Genomic DNA, 14,063 nt, shown 5'->3' with positions numbered 1-14,063 from the left:
CGAAACTTTACAAACTTATGACGAAAGATTGAACTAGCAATGTCTCGTCTAATTAACGTGTAAAATTGACTCGTTTCGACAGTAAGATTTCTTGATATACTCCAAGAAACGTGAATACTAATTATAATGATGCACCTTATGAAGAAAAGCTTGTGTGAAAGAGTGAAAGAAATTATTATAGTGTAATAGAATCCTTCAGTGTGCATGATAATCGATTAAATCTTGTATTAGGAATGTGTAAAAAAAAAAAGAGAAAAGAAAAAAGAAACGGAAAGATATTGAATTAACTTTCACGATAAGTAAAACGAAAAAGAACTTGTTCGATGTTGAAGGCCTTCCCCCCCCCCCCTCTCTCTCTCTCTCTCTCTCTCTCAATCGTCCCGTCGTATAAGAAAAAAAGTGTAAAAAAAATATTAGGAACAGGACATTAATAAAACAACAAAATCCAAAGTAAAATAATAATATCCAGTTTCGTTTGACCGATCGAACTTTGTACAGTTAATCTAGCTCACGAAAGTGTTAACGATCGATTGAGTTCTGTTCTTACATACTAACGTATGTTTCCATTTCTATTCGTATACCTAATTATATACGAAGAAAAAATATGCAGTGGACTTTGTGATGATAAACTTTTACCACATAGCATTGATCGATGCAATACCACACATGTAAGTATAATACTTACGTGGGTACGTATACGCATAATGATCTATTACGATTGCCATAACGAGGTTCCTCTTTTATATCTTATTTGTCTCGATATCTCGTAAAAGACTTTAATGGCGGGCGACGACGTTACGAATAGGAAGTTTCGCAGTGCGGAGAAAGTTAAGGACGACATATTTATTCGGATTATACGGTCGATCGAAGAAGACAAAACTCAGGCTCGACAGGTTTATTCTAAGAGAAGATCTTACATAAAAGATCTATCTTGGTGAAGATGAGAAGTTGAAAATGAAATCGTCCTATCGGAGTCACATTCTTCTAAAAGAAAAAAGAAAAAAAAAGAAGAAAGAATGAAAATACAAACTTTAAAAGCATCCGAGTTAGACATCCGTGAAAGTGACTACGCACATTCGAATGTAAGTGCTATCGGCAATATGAACATAGTAGTATGTTAGTCACGCCGATAATTCATCTTTTCTTAGAAGAGTAAAATTTCTTCCTTTAGTTTCATGGGAAACAGAAGGAAGAATTTAAATAAAACTTTCGAACGTTTTAGTTCGAAAGTATAGCAGCAAGAATTGTTAAAATCGTTAATCAATAGATAAAACATTAATATCGTTTATGATATTGTATATATGTATACCTATATATATATATATATATATATATATATATATATACTATTAATAGTATATATATATATATATATATATATATATATATACTATTAATTCTTTGAAGAATTTAGCGTGAAATTCAAAACTCATATTTATCATTCGCACCACTCAAACTTAATTACAAATATCATTGATATAATAATCAATATAAGTTAGAAATAATATTTATGGTTACGAGATCATTCGTAATATGTGAAAATTTCGAAAAGAAAAAAAGAAGAGAAAGGAAAGAAAAAGAAAAAAGAAAGTCGATACACGTGTAATAAGTGAAATCTTTAGTGTTAAACGTTATTTAATGCAGTGTTATTATTGGTAATACTTCATTCTTTATTTTTATTTATTTGCAAGATTATAGGAGTATATAAATCGTAGGATGTATTGACAAACATATATTGTATAATTACTATATAAAATTCGTGGGTCGTGCGAGACATAGTTGTCGTTTTGTCGGCTGACCAATTTCCCCATGACGACTTTCCTTCTCGCGAGTCTACTCGTCCGGCTTTATTCCGTCGACGGCGAAGCGACGTGTATTAAGTGTCGAACTATCGGCTCCGTAGCCGGCGCGCTAACTCGAAGTCGGCCTCGTCGTTCGTTCGTTCGATCGATCGATCAATCGATCGAGCAATAATCAATTGATTTCGAGAGATCGACTCAATAATTTCGCGAATTTATATATTCACTTAGATTGGTTAACCGGTTTTCTATTGGACACTGAGTAGAGTAGAGTGCCCCTTCGTGTAGCGACGAGTGCAGTGTCACGATTTTTTCATTTTAATCTTTCTTGAGCAAGAGAGACAGAGAAAAAGAGAAAAAGAGATAAGGAAGTGTGTTCTCGGTTGTATTGGTTGAGAAACACTGTCAGAGTGAGACCGAGCTTTACGAGTAAGCTTTACGAGAGGAAGAGAAGGATCATCGCTGTTACTCTCGTAGAAAGTTTCATTTATGAAAGTCTCTTGACGTTATTAACAATCTCTAATACGTATTATTTAGACGGCACGATCGGTCCGCTACGGTATCGCGATACTTTCCTTGAGGATCACTGTGACGTTAAAAAAAAAAGAAAAAAAATCCATTTATCTTTTAAAATAAGAAATAATAATATTTGTAATATACGATCGACACCATCGTAACTATCGAAAGGTTTGCATAAAAATGTCGCATTAAGAAAGCCGCGATCGATCATCGACATTCGTTCGAGGTACGCGTATCAAAAAATTTCTCTCGTCAATTAACTACTAGTTGAAACTTTCTACGTTGAGTGTCGAAAACAAAGTAGAATATTCTTCGACATTTAAATCGACGTTAAATGAATGAGTAACGAGTCACGTGAATTGCGGAAATCGAACGTGATTCTACGTACGTGAATCGTTTTCCTTAATTATCGATATCGGAGCAGTGTGTAATATTTTTTTTCGCGAAGGCCACGCGGGGTAAGTAAATAAGTAAATAAGTAAGTAAGTAAGTAAGTAAGTAAGTAAGTAAACAAGTTTTTTTAAAATGTCATAAAAAGCGAAAAGCGATTCCGGGTTAACGAACCGTGTTCGAACCTTCGATAGGATCTTGAAAAGAGATCAATTGAAGTTTTTCGAAGTTGTCGACTTTTGGGATGTCATATTGGTTGATATCATATAATCCATGTGATATCATCTTACGTGTCACGTTACGTAAGACACTCTAGAAGATCCTGTTCTCGTTTTTACTCCTACTTAAGTGTTTGGATGATCACAAGAGAATGAGAGGAGTCAGTCGGACTCTCTCTTTCGTTGGAAAGTTATACACGAGCGTTCTTGAACGTTTGAGATGCCGCTCGTATTTTAACGTCGTAACGCTACGTGGCACCACTCTACGAGTTGAAAAGATTGTCTGACCACATCGTTATAGTTTACTACTTTACTAGACAAATCCCTACGTTTCGTCATATCCGAGACTCATGCCATGCCGATCGAGCAGACATTAGAAACTTTTTGAACGATCTATACTTCGTCCCTCATAACTCGTTAAAAACGATTATATTACTTTTGCATAATAAACCCAACGATTCGATTCAAGATTCAATTAACCGGATTAACGGGATATAGAAGACGTTAAAATATTTCCCTTATCAGTCCATTATGTCAACCTAGATAACAGAAACTGTTTCGAAAATAATAAATCCTCGTTTGTTTTTAAAGATCGATGTAACTTTCGTACGAACGTTAGTATTAATTTGTTTTCTTCGTTATTCCATAAATTTAATCTAAGTTTAATTCATTTTAATTAAAAAGTTGTATAATAAACATAAATTTGTTTCGTGAGACGATTTTAAAAGAAAATTATGTATTCATTGGTGTCACGTAATTCTTTATTTATTAACGATCCAACAAAAAGATGTTAGCCATGAGATGTCAAGCAAATCGTTTGTCAAAATACGTACATAGGTCGTTCGCTACTACTTAAGAATTTCGACTTGGTAAGAATTTCGTAAGCGTAAGTCTGAAAAAAAAGAAAAAAAATAAAAAAAAAAAAGAAAAAGAAAGAGAGAAAAATATAAAGAGAGAAAAAATATCGAACAAGTTCGTTGACTCGCGACGCATTTGAATGAACGATCTAACAGGACGTGTTCATTCGTTTGCTTGCGTAATGGCGAATTCGGTGAAAAAGATGAGCAGTAAAATAATGCGTGCACGTAGAATCTGTATATATGTAGGTAGAATTATTTGACGGTAGCATGAACGACACAACAACTATACTGCGCCAGTGCCGAAGTTGCGCCGAATGCATTCGAAAACCGATTTGAGTCCTTGATCCTTTCTATCGAGGTTTTCGTGCACCGAATTGAAAAGCGTGTCTGAAAATTCGCTACGTTGTATTCAGAGCGAATAGTAATAGACAGGATAGATAATGAAATACTTGAACAAATTACTTTTATTATAATAACATAATTGAGATGAAAGTTTTATTTGCGTTCGTGTATTTCTATCGATCGATATCGATCGCTATTCGATGCTGAAATTAATTGTTAGAAAATTTTTCTATCGACAATTTTCTATCGTGAAATGGTAAATAGTATATCAAGATTACGGTCAAGGTGAAAGGACGGTAACTCGAATTGAATTTTTACGATCAATGTCGGTGAACGTTCTTAATTAGCAAGAAGGTGTTTCGTGCCGATGAACAATCACAATTAGCGTTGTTGGGAAAAGTTGTTATGATTGGAAACGATTACTTTAACGAAGTATTACGTAAAGATTTTATAAACTAGCTCGATGGGTTTACTTTCTACCGAACGTTCTTTGATGAAAAAATATTATGTTTTCTTTCCTTTATCATTGAATAAAAAAACAATGAATAAAAATAAAGAGAGAGAAAGAGAGAGAGACACTTGCATGGACAAGACGTTTTTTAAATATAAAAATACCATAGATAAATTAATAAAAAAAGGAATTAAATTCATAAAAACTAATTGTCTTATAATGGACATTTCATACGAGTAATATGAGATGATATATACACACGTCATTATATAAAAATAAAAATAAAAATCAAATTTGAAAAATAGAAAAAAAAAGTCGTTTCTAGGTAATCATCATTACCCCTATAATTATATACTTTTAATTTTTATTAGAGACCTCTTTAATATGTGACTAATAAGCTTTGCGCAATAATATATTATTCAAATTTAACCGAATAGTAGATTAGTCTCATTAATAATTCACAAAGTCGTTAATCTCATTATACCGTCCATTATCGATTTGTTTATTATTTGACCTTGATCACGAACAATATCGAAAATGGAACACGATGAGATCGATTGCTTCATTGAATTTCAAAAAAATTTGACACGAATTCGTTGGTAAAAGGACTATTTAAAATTCGTTTTAATCGAAATATTTTTAATAGCACGATTTTATATTGTGTTATTAGTGATGGTGATGGCGTTGATGGTGGTGGTGGTGGCGATGAGGGAGGAAAGGAGAGAGGAAAGAGGAGAAGGAGAGAGAAGGGGTGGAATAGAACAGAGAAGGGTGGGGTAATAAGGCAAAGAGGTAAAATATACAAGAGATCCATGTGGTTTGCGCGAAGCAAATCGAAAGTCTCCCACCACTAGTCGCTTATAGTGTAGCTCGCAATTCTCGAAGCTTGATTCTCGATTCTCGAAGGGGCACACATGCTCGGCTTCGTTCCCTCGACTTTGTAAGACATCGGAACCTCCTTCACCGTGGTCCTCAAACGAGCCTCGTACTCCGTCAGGTACACATCTCTTCGCTCACCTGCATTCGACTTACTGTCTCCTGTAAGTTCAACATCTTCATCATCGTCATAAAATTTCGTCGTTCGTTTCTTCTTTTGTTTGTTTGTTTGTTTGTTTGTTTGTTTGTTCGTTCCTTCGTTCGTTTGTTCTTTATTTTCGTTATCAACATATACACGTGCATATGCACGTAAGTGTAATAATCCACATTCTTACATGTTGTATAATATATATATATATATATATATATATATATATATATATATATATGTATGTACATATATATATGTATGTACATATATATGTATATACATATGTATGTATGTATGTATATATGTATGATATATATATATATTTTTATTATTTTATTTTTATTACAACGAAAAGTAATTTACCGCCGTGAAATCGTTCGTGGTTTTTTTTCTTTTTTATCGATTAATATTTTTTCCAAACCACTTCTGTTCGCATTTGTTCGTAATCAACGTTTTAGATTTTAGATACACACACACACACATACATTTCGAGTGACATTTAAAGGCAACGATCTAACAGTTCCACATATATCGGATTAAAATCGGTTAAGTTCATTTCAAAGTGTTTTATCATGGCAGAAGATGCATGCTTATAAACGTTAGAGCGAGATTTAACACGTAATCAAGATGTAATCGATTATACTTTCCTTCCACCTTTCACTTAACTTTTATATCGTTGTTCAACACCCCCTTCATATTCTTCTTCTTCTTCTTCATCTTCTTCTTCCTCTCCCTCTTCTTCTTAATGACATTATAATATAAATCGATGTTGTTTCTTTTTCGAACATATAGGTTTAATTTGTAAGGAAAAGAAAAAAGGAAAAACGGTGGTTGAGAAAATGAAGTTCACGTGGACGTTGTGCGGTTTGTTGCTGATCTCCGGTTTTGTTGCTTCCAATCCAATAGTAAAAAGAGATGCCGAAAACGATCTGAGCCCTTTGAACGAAGTAAGTTGACATGAAAAAATCGTTCGTAGATCGTGATTAACCTATGGATTTAAATGGAAAGTCATTCTAATCGAATGACCTTGACTACTTTTAGAAAGCCTACGAAATCGTCCTCCATCGTATTAGTTTGAAGTGTACGTATGTACATATGTACGTTTCAATAATGCATCGAGACATTACGTGCGAATAGTACAACGTCGTTACTATACGTCGCGATTTTCCATTGCGCCATTTCGCTCGCTTATGAATAACAACCTCGATTTGCGGTAGCTTATTGCTTAATGAGAGAAAACGATGTTTATTATCGAAGCGTACGGAAGAAATATCTCTATGTCAATATGATCGTTGAACGATGCAATCAAATAAATGTTTTGTCGTAATGGGCGTTTAATTTAATTTTAAGAAATTGAAAATTAACGCATAAATGGGGTTTTGACGGGTATTACAATCTTTCTTTTTCCAAATAAGAATCCATTATAATCCATTGTTCCAAAGAATCCATAATTTCTAATCCATTGTCGTACTTAAAATCGTTTAAATATCTGTAAATAGAATATAGAAACATTTAGGAGACGGGCGACTAGATTTGATTTGATGAGTAGAACGAAGGAAGAAGGGGTGGAGGAGGAAAGATATACAAGGTAGAGAGGGAATAAGAGAAAGAGGTAAACAGATAAAAAGAGAGAAAGAGAGAGAGAGAGAAAGAGTCTCGGTCCCGAGGAACAAGTCGAGAGTGAAAGTAGACGGTTAAGTTTACGAGGCGACAGAGATACGTAGATTCACTCTTTTAACGGATTTTCCGGTACCCATGCTCGCGCGTCCACTCGTCGTGTGTCACAGTTCATCGATAAATCATTATCGGCTCCTTACGTAATCGTTCTATTCTAATTCTACCTTGTTTTTTCTTTCCCTTTTTTTCTGCTCTTTTTGTTCTTTTCAATAAAAATATGTGTTATTAATTAATGAGACTTATTACTTGTTATCCCCCATTGATTTCTCCGTTATTACATAAAATTTTTAAGAGGTTAACAATTATTTGTAGAAATGGTGAAAGTTGTGCACTTTTCTTGTATAATTCGTCGAACTATTCGTGATTTACAAATAGGTATACGTATTCGAGGCTGATGACGATCAAAGAGTTGACGATGAGAGAACCGACAGAGACAAGAGAAAAATTGGTATTGTCAAATTGGGAGTGTCGAATGGCGTTATCAACTTTGTTTTTGGTGTAAGTAATATTTGGTATTAGTCGATTAAAAAATAAAAGAAATAAAAGAAATAATGAACGATAGGTATGAATCTAATATTTTTAGAAATTAGATGCCTTCCTGGATGCTAAAACAAAAGCGTTGGCGGTATTGGACGAGTCTAATAAAGCTAAGAACGCAGCTTTTGGTATAGACAATAGTCAATCGGCTACCAGTCAATTTATCGGCAATCTCGTCTCGCAGAAGATCCAAGCTGGTACGGCCAGTATTGGTCCGGTGATAAGCAGTGCCTCGACATTTTTTAACAGTGCAAAGAGTGGATTGACCAATGCGTTCGTTTCGAAATTGGCGCCATTGAGTTCTATCGCCGGTGGTCTTAGTGGTGGAGGTATGAAAGATACAAAAAGAGAGAGAAAGAGATAGCGGCGGGGGGGAGATTTTCTTGTCGTACTCGTTTATAGTTGTTTTTTTTTTATATTTAACTGAATATTATATTTATTCATTGTTATTAATTTTTAATAAATATATTTAACTACAGGTGATGTCAGCGTTGGAGGAGGAGTCAGTGCAGATAGTGGCGCTTCTAGTGCAGCAACATCTCAATTACTGGGTAACTTGCTCTCTTCGAAATTAGGAGTTATATCAAACCTGAGCTCCGCTAGTAATAGTGGAACTTCCGGTTCTTCGAACGGAAATGGAGCCAGTGGAGCCGGTGCCGCTGCTGGAATTAATCTTGGAGCATTCGCCAATCTTGGAGGGGTAGGATTATATTAATCGAGTGCCTGTTATTTTTTTCTTCTTTTTCTTTTTCTTTCTTTGCGTATACGTGTGTGTATATGTACGTGTGTGTACATACAAAGTAATACAGGTATAGGTAGTTCTCGCTTTTACGAATTAAAATGTACTTTTTGTTCCTGACAATTATATAGTTTTATTATTAAAAATCTGAAAATAATTTCCTTTATTTTTAACGAAAGATAAATTTGTTGGATATTACGATATTTAGAAAAAAAAGAAGCAAAAAAATTCGTCGAGTGGGAACTACATGTACTTTATTTTTTTTCTTCTTTTCTGTCTGCAATACGGTCTTCTTTTTCTTCTTATTCTTTTTCTTCTTCTCTTATAATTATATAACGTAACATGTTTGCTCTTTTTTTACATATAATTTCTAATTATTTTCGAAGGAAATATCTATTTTTATTTCTATTCTTTTCGTATTACTCTTCAGCTATCTTTCGATTTATGGTCAAGGTCTAAACGTTCAATTCAAATTCTGCGAATAATTATTCCAGCTCTATTGCTTTTGCATAATTATGTATAGATACGCATTATTTATATATTAATCGATAATAAGGTATGCTCGATTGACTAATTCGAATTTGAAAATTATTACAAGGAAATCGAATAAAAACGGCATCATCTAGTTTAGCTTGATTTTAATCTTGTATAATGCATTTAATAGTCAATTGCATTCATTGCAACAAAATGCAGTAATAGAGTTCATCATTGTAAGATACTAAACAAGGTCAAGGATTTATCTTGGGATCATTAGCATTGCCTTTCACTATACTCTCATTCGAACGCTCTATTTCTTTTTTCTTTTTCTTATATTCTTTCCTTTTTTCATTCTACTAACATTTTTTTTAAACGATTTCTTATTAATCGATTTCCATCGTCTTTTTTATAAACGAAAGCTTTTTAAACGAACTCGACTCAATACTTTATAAAATCTTAACAAAACTTAACGTGGGCTGAGAAAAAAGACTAAAACAAAAAAGAAAAACAAACAGATAAAAACTCTCTTAACGAGTACTGAAAATAGCTATTATGCATAACAGTATGACTACCCGCCACCATAGACGGCGTAGTAGAAGGCTTAAAACGGGGAATTTGGAAACTGGACTTTGGACTTTCGAGCATCGAACGGCTACGCTTGACCGGAGATCATCATTCCAAAAAGCCATGGATATGCCATAAGATAATAGAGAAAACGAGAGTAAAAAAAAATGAATATAATAAGAGATTAAAAAAGGAGATAGAAAGATAAGATCGAAGAGGGACAGTATTAACAAAGTGATAAAGGTTTCAATGATAAATGGACATTTTTTGTTTTCACTTTCTTTTTTTAGCTCGGCCGATAAAACGCACGAGGACTAGGGCACACCCTCCCCCCCCCCTACCCCTCTTCTCTTCGAGTGTATACCCTGTTACAACATTACTTTCTCGAGATAAAGCACCACACAAGTCACTGCAAAAAAAAACAAAGAAACAAGAGCAACTCTCACGTTCCTGTGTTGTTATTGTAATCTCGTTAATGCTTATCGTTTTATCAAGTTTAAATTCTTTGAGGCAATCCCCGCGAAGCTAGCTTGAATATATTGAGAGATTTCGAATCTCTCTATAAGAATTTATTGTCTGTAAATAATTTCGCTTTTAGTAAGTATTATTTTTCTGTTTTTTTCTTTCTTTCTTTTTTCTTTTTTTTCTTCTTTTTTTCTTGTCTTCGTTATAAGGTGCGATTCGATCTCTGATAGAATCCACCGGTATCGCGTGTTAATAGTGATGTAAATAGTGCATCTGAATGCTTTTTTACGTATAATACTGACGATAACGATCGATATGATGATGATGATGATAATGATGATGATGATGATGATGATGATGATGATGATGATGATGATGATGATGATGATGATAGATAATAATGATTATACGAAATAAACTTACTACCATTTGTTTGTCTACCACTTGTGATTAGATATCTTTTAGTGAAGTATAGACATTCCGAATCCTTTCCTCATTTCCTATCATAGTTCACATATTATCTATTGTAAGAGAGACGATATATTTTTCCTTTTTTAATTAAAATAAATCGATTTATCATTAATAACATATCGAAAAAAACGTAGTTGTATATATAGAACTTAATACTTTTTATACAAAATCATCACTGTATTATGGTGAATAAAGAAATTCCCTATAATTCTCTAGTAACATCTCATCATAGGAATAAGTCGTCATAGACAAATCGCACATACACACATCACACATGCGCGCACGCGCGCGCGTTGTACATATCAGGTATACGCAGATATACATACGTTCGAAGATTTATAAAAAGAAAAAGAAATATGATTCAAAGGTCGATCAAAGTAGTGAAAGTACTCGCGGTTTATACTAGGAAGCTGGTAAAGTAAATGATAAAAGCATTACATAGAAACGCGTTGTTTGTTTAGAAGATCGAAAGCGGTTCTACAACGACGACAACGGAGGAAAATATTCCAATGTTCGATAGACAAAAAGTATCCTTGGATATACCGCCACCTGTGTTTGGTTCTGGCTTCACTTTGATCACAAACATCAGTAAAATTCTCAGCAATATTATTCTTGTAAGTATTATATTATAATTGTATCGATCATTTAAAAACATTTGCTACTTTTTCATTAATAAACAGAAATAAATTATATCTCGAAGTTCAATGAACGATAAAATACAAATCATCATTGTTTCGATCGATAAGTACGATGACGCAGAAGTATCGAGAAGTCATATAAAATCATGATAATGTCAGAAAAAGAAAAATTCATATATCATTTCTAGAGACTATGATTAGAATATTTAATGTTTTTTATGCGATATAAGAAATTAGTTTCTTAGTTGTTTTACTATTCTTTTAATTTTTGTAGTATGCAAATACCGGTGAACGTAATAATGTTGATTGGTTGTTTTAGTGATAGTAACGGTAAAAAAACTAGTTATCCTCGATCAAAGTCCTTCAGGATAAAGTCAAAGACTTCAATATATGAATTTAGTTACGGTACGAAGGATTCAAAAAGAGAAACGTTATGATTTATAATATCCTTTCTTTTTATTTTATATGTATATATAACATATATATAATATATATATATATATATATATATATATATATATATATATCAGTTAACAGAGATAATAATTAAAATAACTTTAATTTTCACGTATTTCACAATCGTTTTTATAAAAAAAAAAAATATTTTTTTGAACTTATTATCTCTTACTTTTCAGAATTCAGCCCGTCGAACACAGACGCTCTTAGAAATCTTCAAGCCCTTCTTTCGAGGTGTCTTTGCTATAAAGGGTTTACCATCGGATAATCCACACTAATGAAGTTCTTCATTAAACACGTTGGTGCATCGTAGAATCCTGAGAGAAAAAATTCAAGATTCGTGATCGATTTGCCATCTCAAAGTAATTTAGTCGGCTCGAGTACTATTATTTCTTCGATCGATTTGATCGTATCGATCACATCGATCCAATTTTTTTATTATTTTATGACATCATTCGAATAGGAATATATTTGCAATGGAAATTTTACGACCATGAAAATCATTTAAAAAGAGATAGGCGGAAAAAAAAGTAACAGGAATAATATTTTAATAATCTTATCATATTTATATATTAATAATATTAAAATATATATATGTATATATATATGTGTGTGTATATATATATAAATTTGGGTACAAACAGTAAGCTTCCTAATATGATGCCATAAAGTGTTGAACGAATGACGATGCAATATTTTTTGTTATTATTATTGTTATAATAAACGATTTTACAATAGAGAAGTCACTAACGATCGTTGAAATGTTTTATAACTAAATACATACATACGTTATATATATGTGTATGTATGTATATATATATAAATATACATACACATACATACAGGTATATAAAGACGAGAAATCCGTAAATAAAGGATAATGACTTCTCTCAAATAAAATCGATTTATAATAATGTAGGAAGTACCAAAAAGGACAGTACGAGTTATAGTATTGTCCAATTTTCTTTTATATTCTTCAGAAATAAAATCGAATAAGGTCTTAGTTTTTATTAGAACAAACCAACCGATAGTTTTTTAAGTCTTAACGCTTAACTACGATAACGATACTATATATGTATATAAACGATATGTAGTATTATTACGTAAGATCGTAAGTTAATCATTTAGAAGGTACATTATATTACTTTCCTTTTCGCGTGACCACGTAATGCGGTGAACACGCATACGAAAATTCCTTGCATGTCCAGATTCAATCTGACAATAATACCTTAGGATACTAAAATTGTATCGATATATTTCATAGAGTCAACTAGAATTATTGGTTCTTACTATAATAACAGTACACTCGTCATGTTACTCGAATTTCAAGCGAAGATAAGAGAAAAAAGATGATATTTTATTTTGTAAATAAAATAAAATCCAATTGCGAATCTTACGATTATTTTTCGTTTCACTTTCCTCGTTATATGAATATGTTTGTTATATCCGGTGAAAGCTTCTCTCTCTCTCTTTCTCTCTCTCTTTTTCTCTCTTTCTGTTTCTATCCTTCGCTTTCGGTTATTTTAAGAGAGAAAGAGAGAGAAAGAAGAAAAATTCGGAGAAAACCCAAACGTTATCGCGGAAAGTATTGAGAACACATATATAGAACTTCCTGTTACCGGAAAGGAGTGCATAGAATTTATGAGATAGTTATCTCACTTATTTCCAGATAATTGATAATTTCATGCTTATGGGAATTCACGTAACGGATGACGAAAGGATTGAGAAGGAACGTGAATAACATTATTGCAAAAATTGTGTGTGTTAAATAAAATAATATATTTCTAATTAAGAAATAATAAAGTAATTAAAGAATAATAAAGTAATATAAATTTTGTACAAATTGATCGACTCAATCGACCAATAGTTTTTAAACTCATTATATACATATCTTTTTTAAATATAAATATATATATATTTTAAAAATATATATATAAACATATATATATAAGTATATATATATATATATATATATATATATATATATTATACTTAAAAAAATATGTAATAAATTAAGTAGGACATTAACAACTAGTTCTTTTTTGTTCTTTTCTTTTCTATTTTTTCTCTGTAGTAATCTTTATATATAAACGGTATAAGTAAATGCAAAATTTCAATATTATGTAGTACCATTATTAAATTTTTTATTGAAAGAAAAAAGCAATAAAAATTTTACAATGATATCCACAATTGATCTTGATATTAATAAATTATTATCATGAAGGTTTATACAATCGAATGGAATAAAAACTCTCTTTTTTTCTTTTTTCTCGTTTGCATATGTATTTTTCAAAAAAAAAAAAACAAAACAAAAAAGAAACAAAAAATGAATGGTTCACTTTTCTTATAAGAAGTTTTTCTTTCGGACAATGATTTATAAGAGGTCATTAGGTATTAGAAAAAATATAAATAACGGCAATACGACAACGAAAG

General features: G+C 32.1%; 1 protein-coding gene across 3 annotated transcripts; it reads left to right on the top strand.

The window, feature by feature from the left end:
- Positions 1-1,958: 1,958 nt before the first annotated feature.
- On the top strand, positions 1,959-13,007 carry LOC127063662 (uncharacterized). 3 transcript variants are annotated; one of them, XM_050993660.1, is made up of 7 exons: positions 1,959-2,776; positions 6,399-6,553; positions 7,659-7,781; positions 7,867-8,149; positions 8,300-8,520; positions 10,998-11,150; positions 11,810-13,007. In XM_050993660.1, the coding sequence occupies exons 2-7, from the start codon at positions 6,446-6,448 to the stop codon at positions 11,906-11,908; spliced, it is 987 nt and encodes a 328-aa protein (XP_050849617.1). In that variant the 5' UTR covers positions 1,959-2,776; positions 6,399-6,445; the 3' UTR covers positions 11,909-13,007. The 3 variants fall into 3 exon arrangements, with proteins under 3 accessions (XP_050849617.1, XP_050849616.1, XP_050849615.1); XM_050993659.1 differs by lacking the exon at positions 1,959-2,776 and adding an exon at positions 5,319-5,576; XM_050993658.1 differs by lacking the exon at positions 1,959-2,776 and adding an exon at positions 5,320-5,619 and having other exon boundaries at positions 11,810-13,006.
- Positions 13,008-14,063: the final 1,056 nt, after the last annotated feature.

The sequence above is a fragment of the Vespula vulgaris genome, chromosome 5, assembly GCF_905475345.1.
Source record: "Vespula vulgaris chromosome 5, iyVesVulg1.1, whole genome shotgun sequence".
NCBI lineage: Eukaryota > Metazoa > Arthropoda > Insecta > Hymenoptera > Vespidae > Vespula > Vespula vulgaris.
The sequence above is the reverse complement of the archived record's forward strand: the minus strand, read 5'-3'. Positions and strand labels throughout refer to the sequence as shown.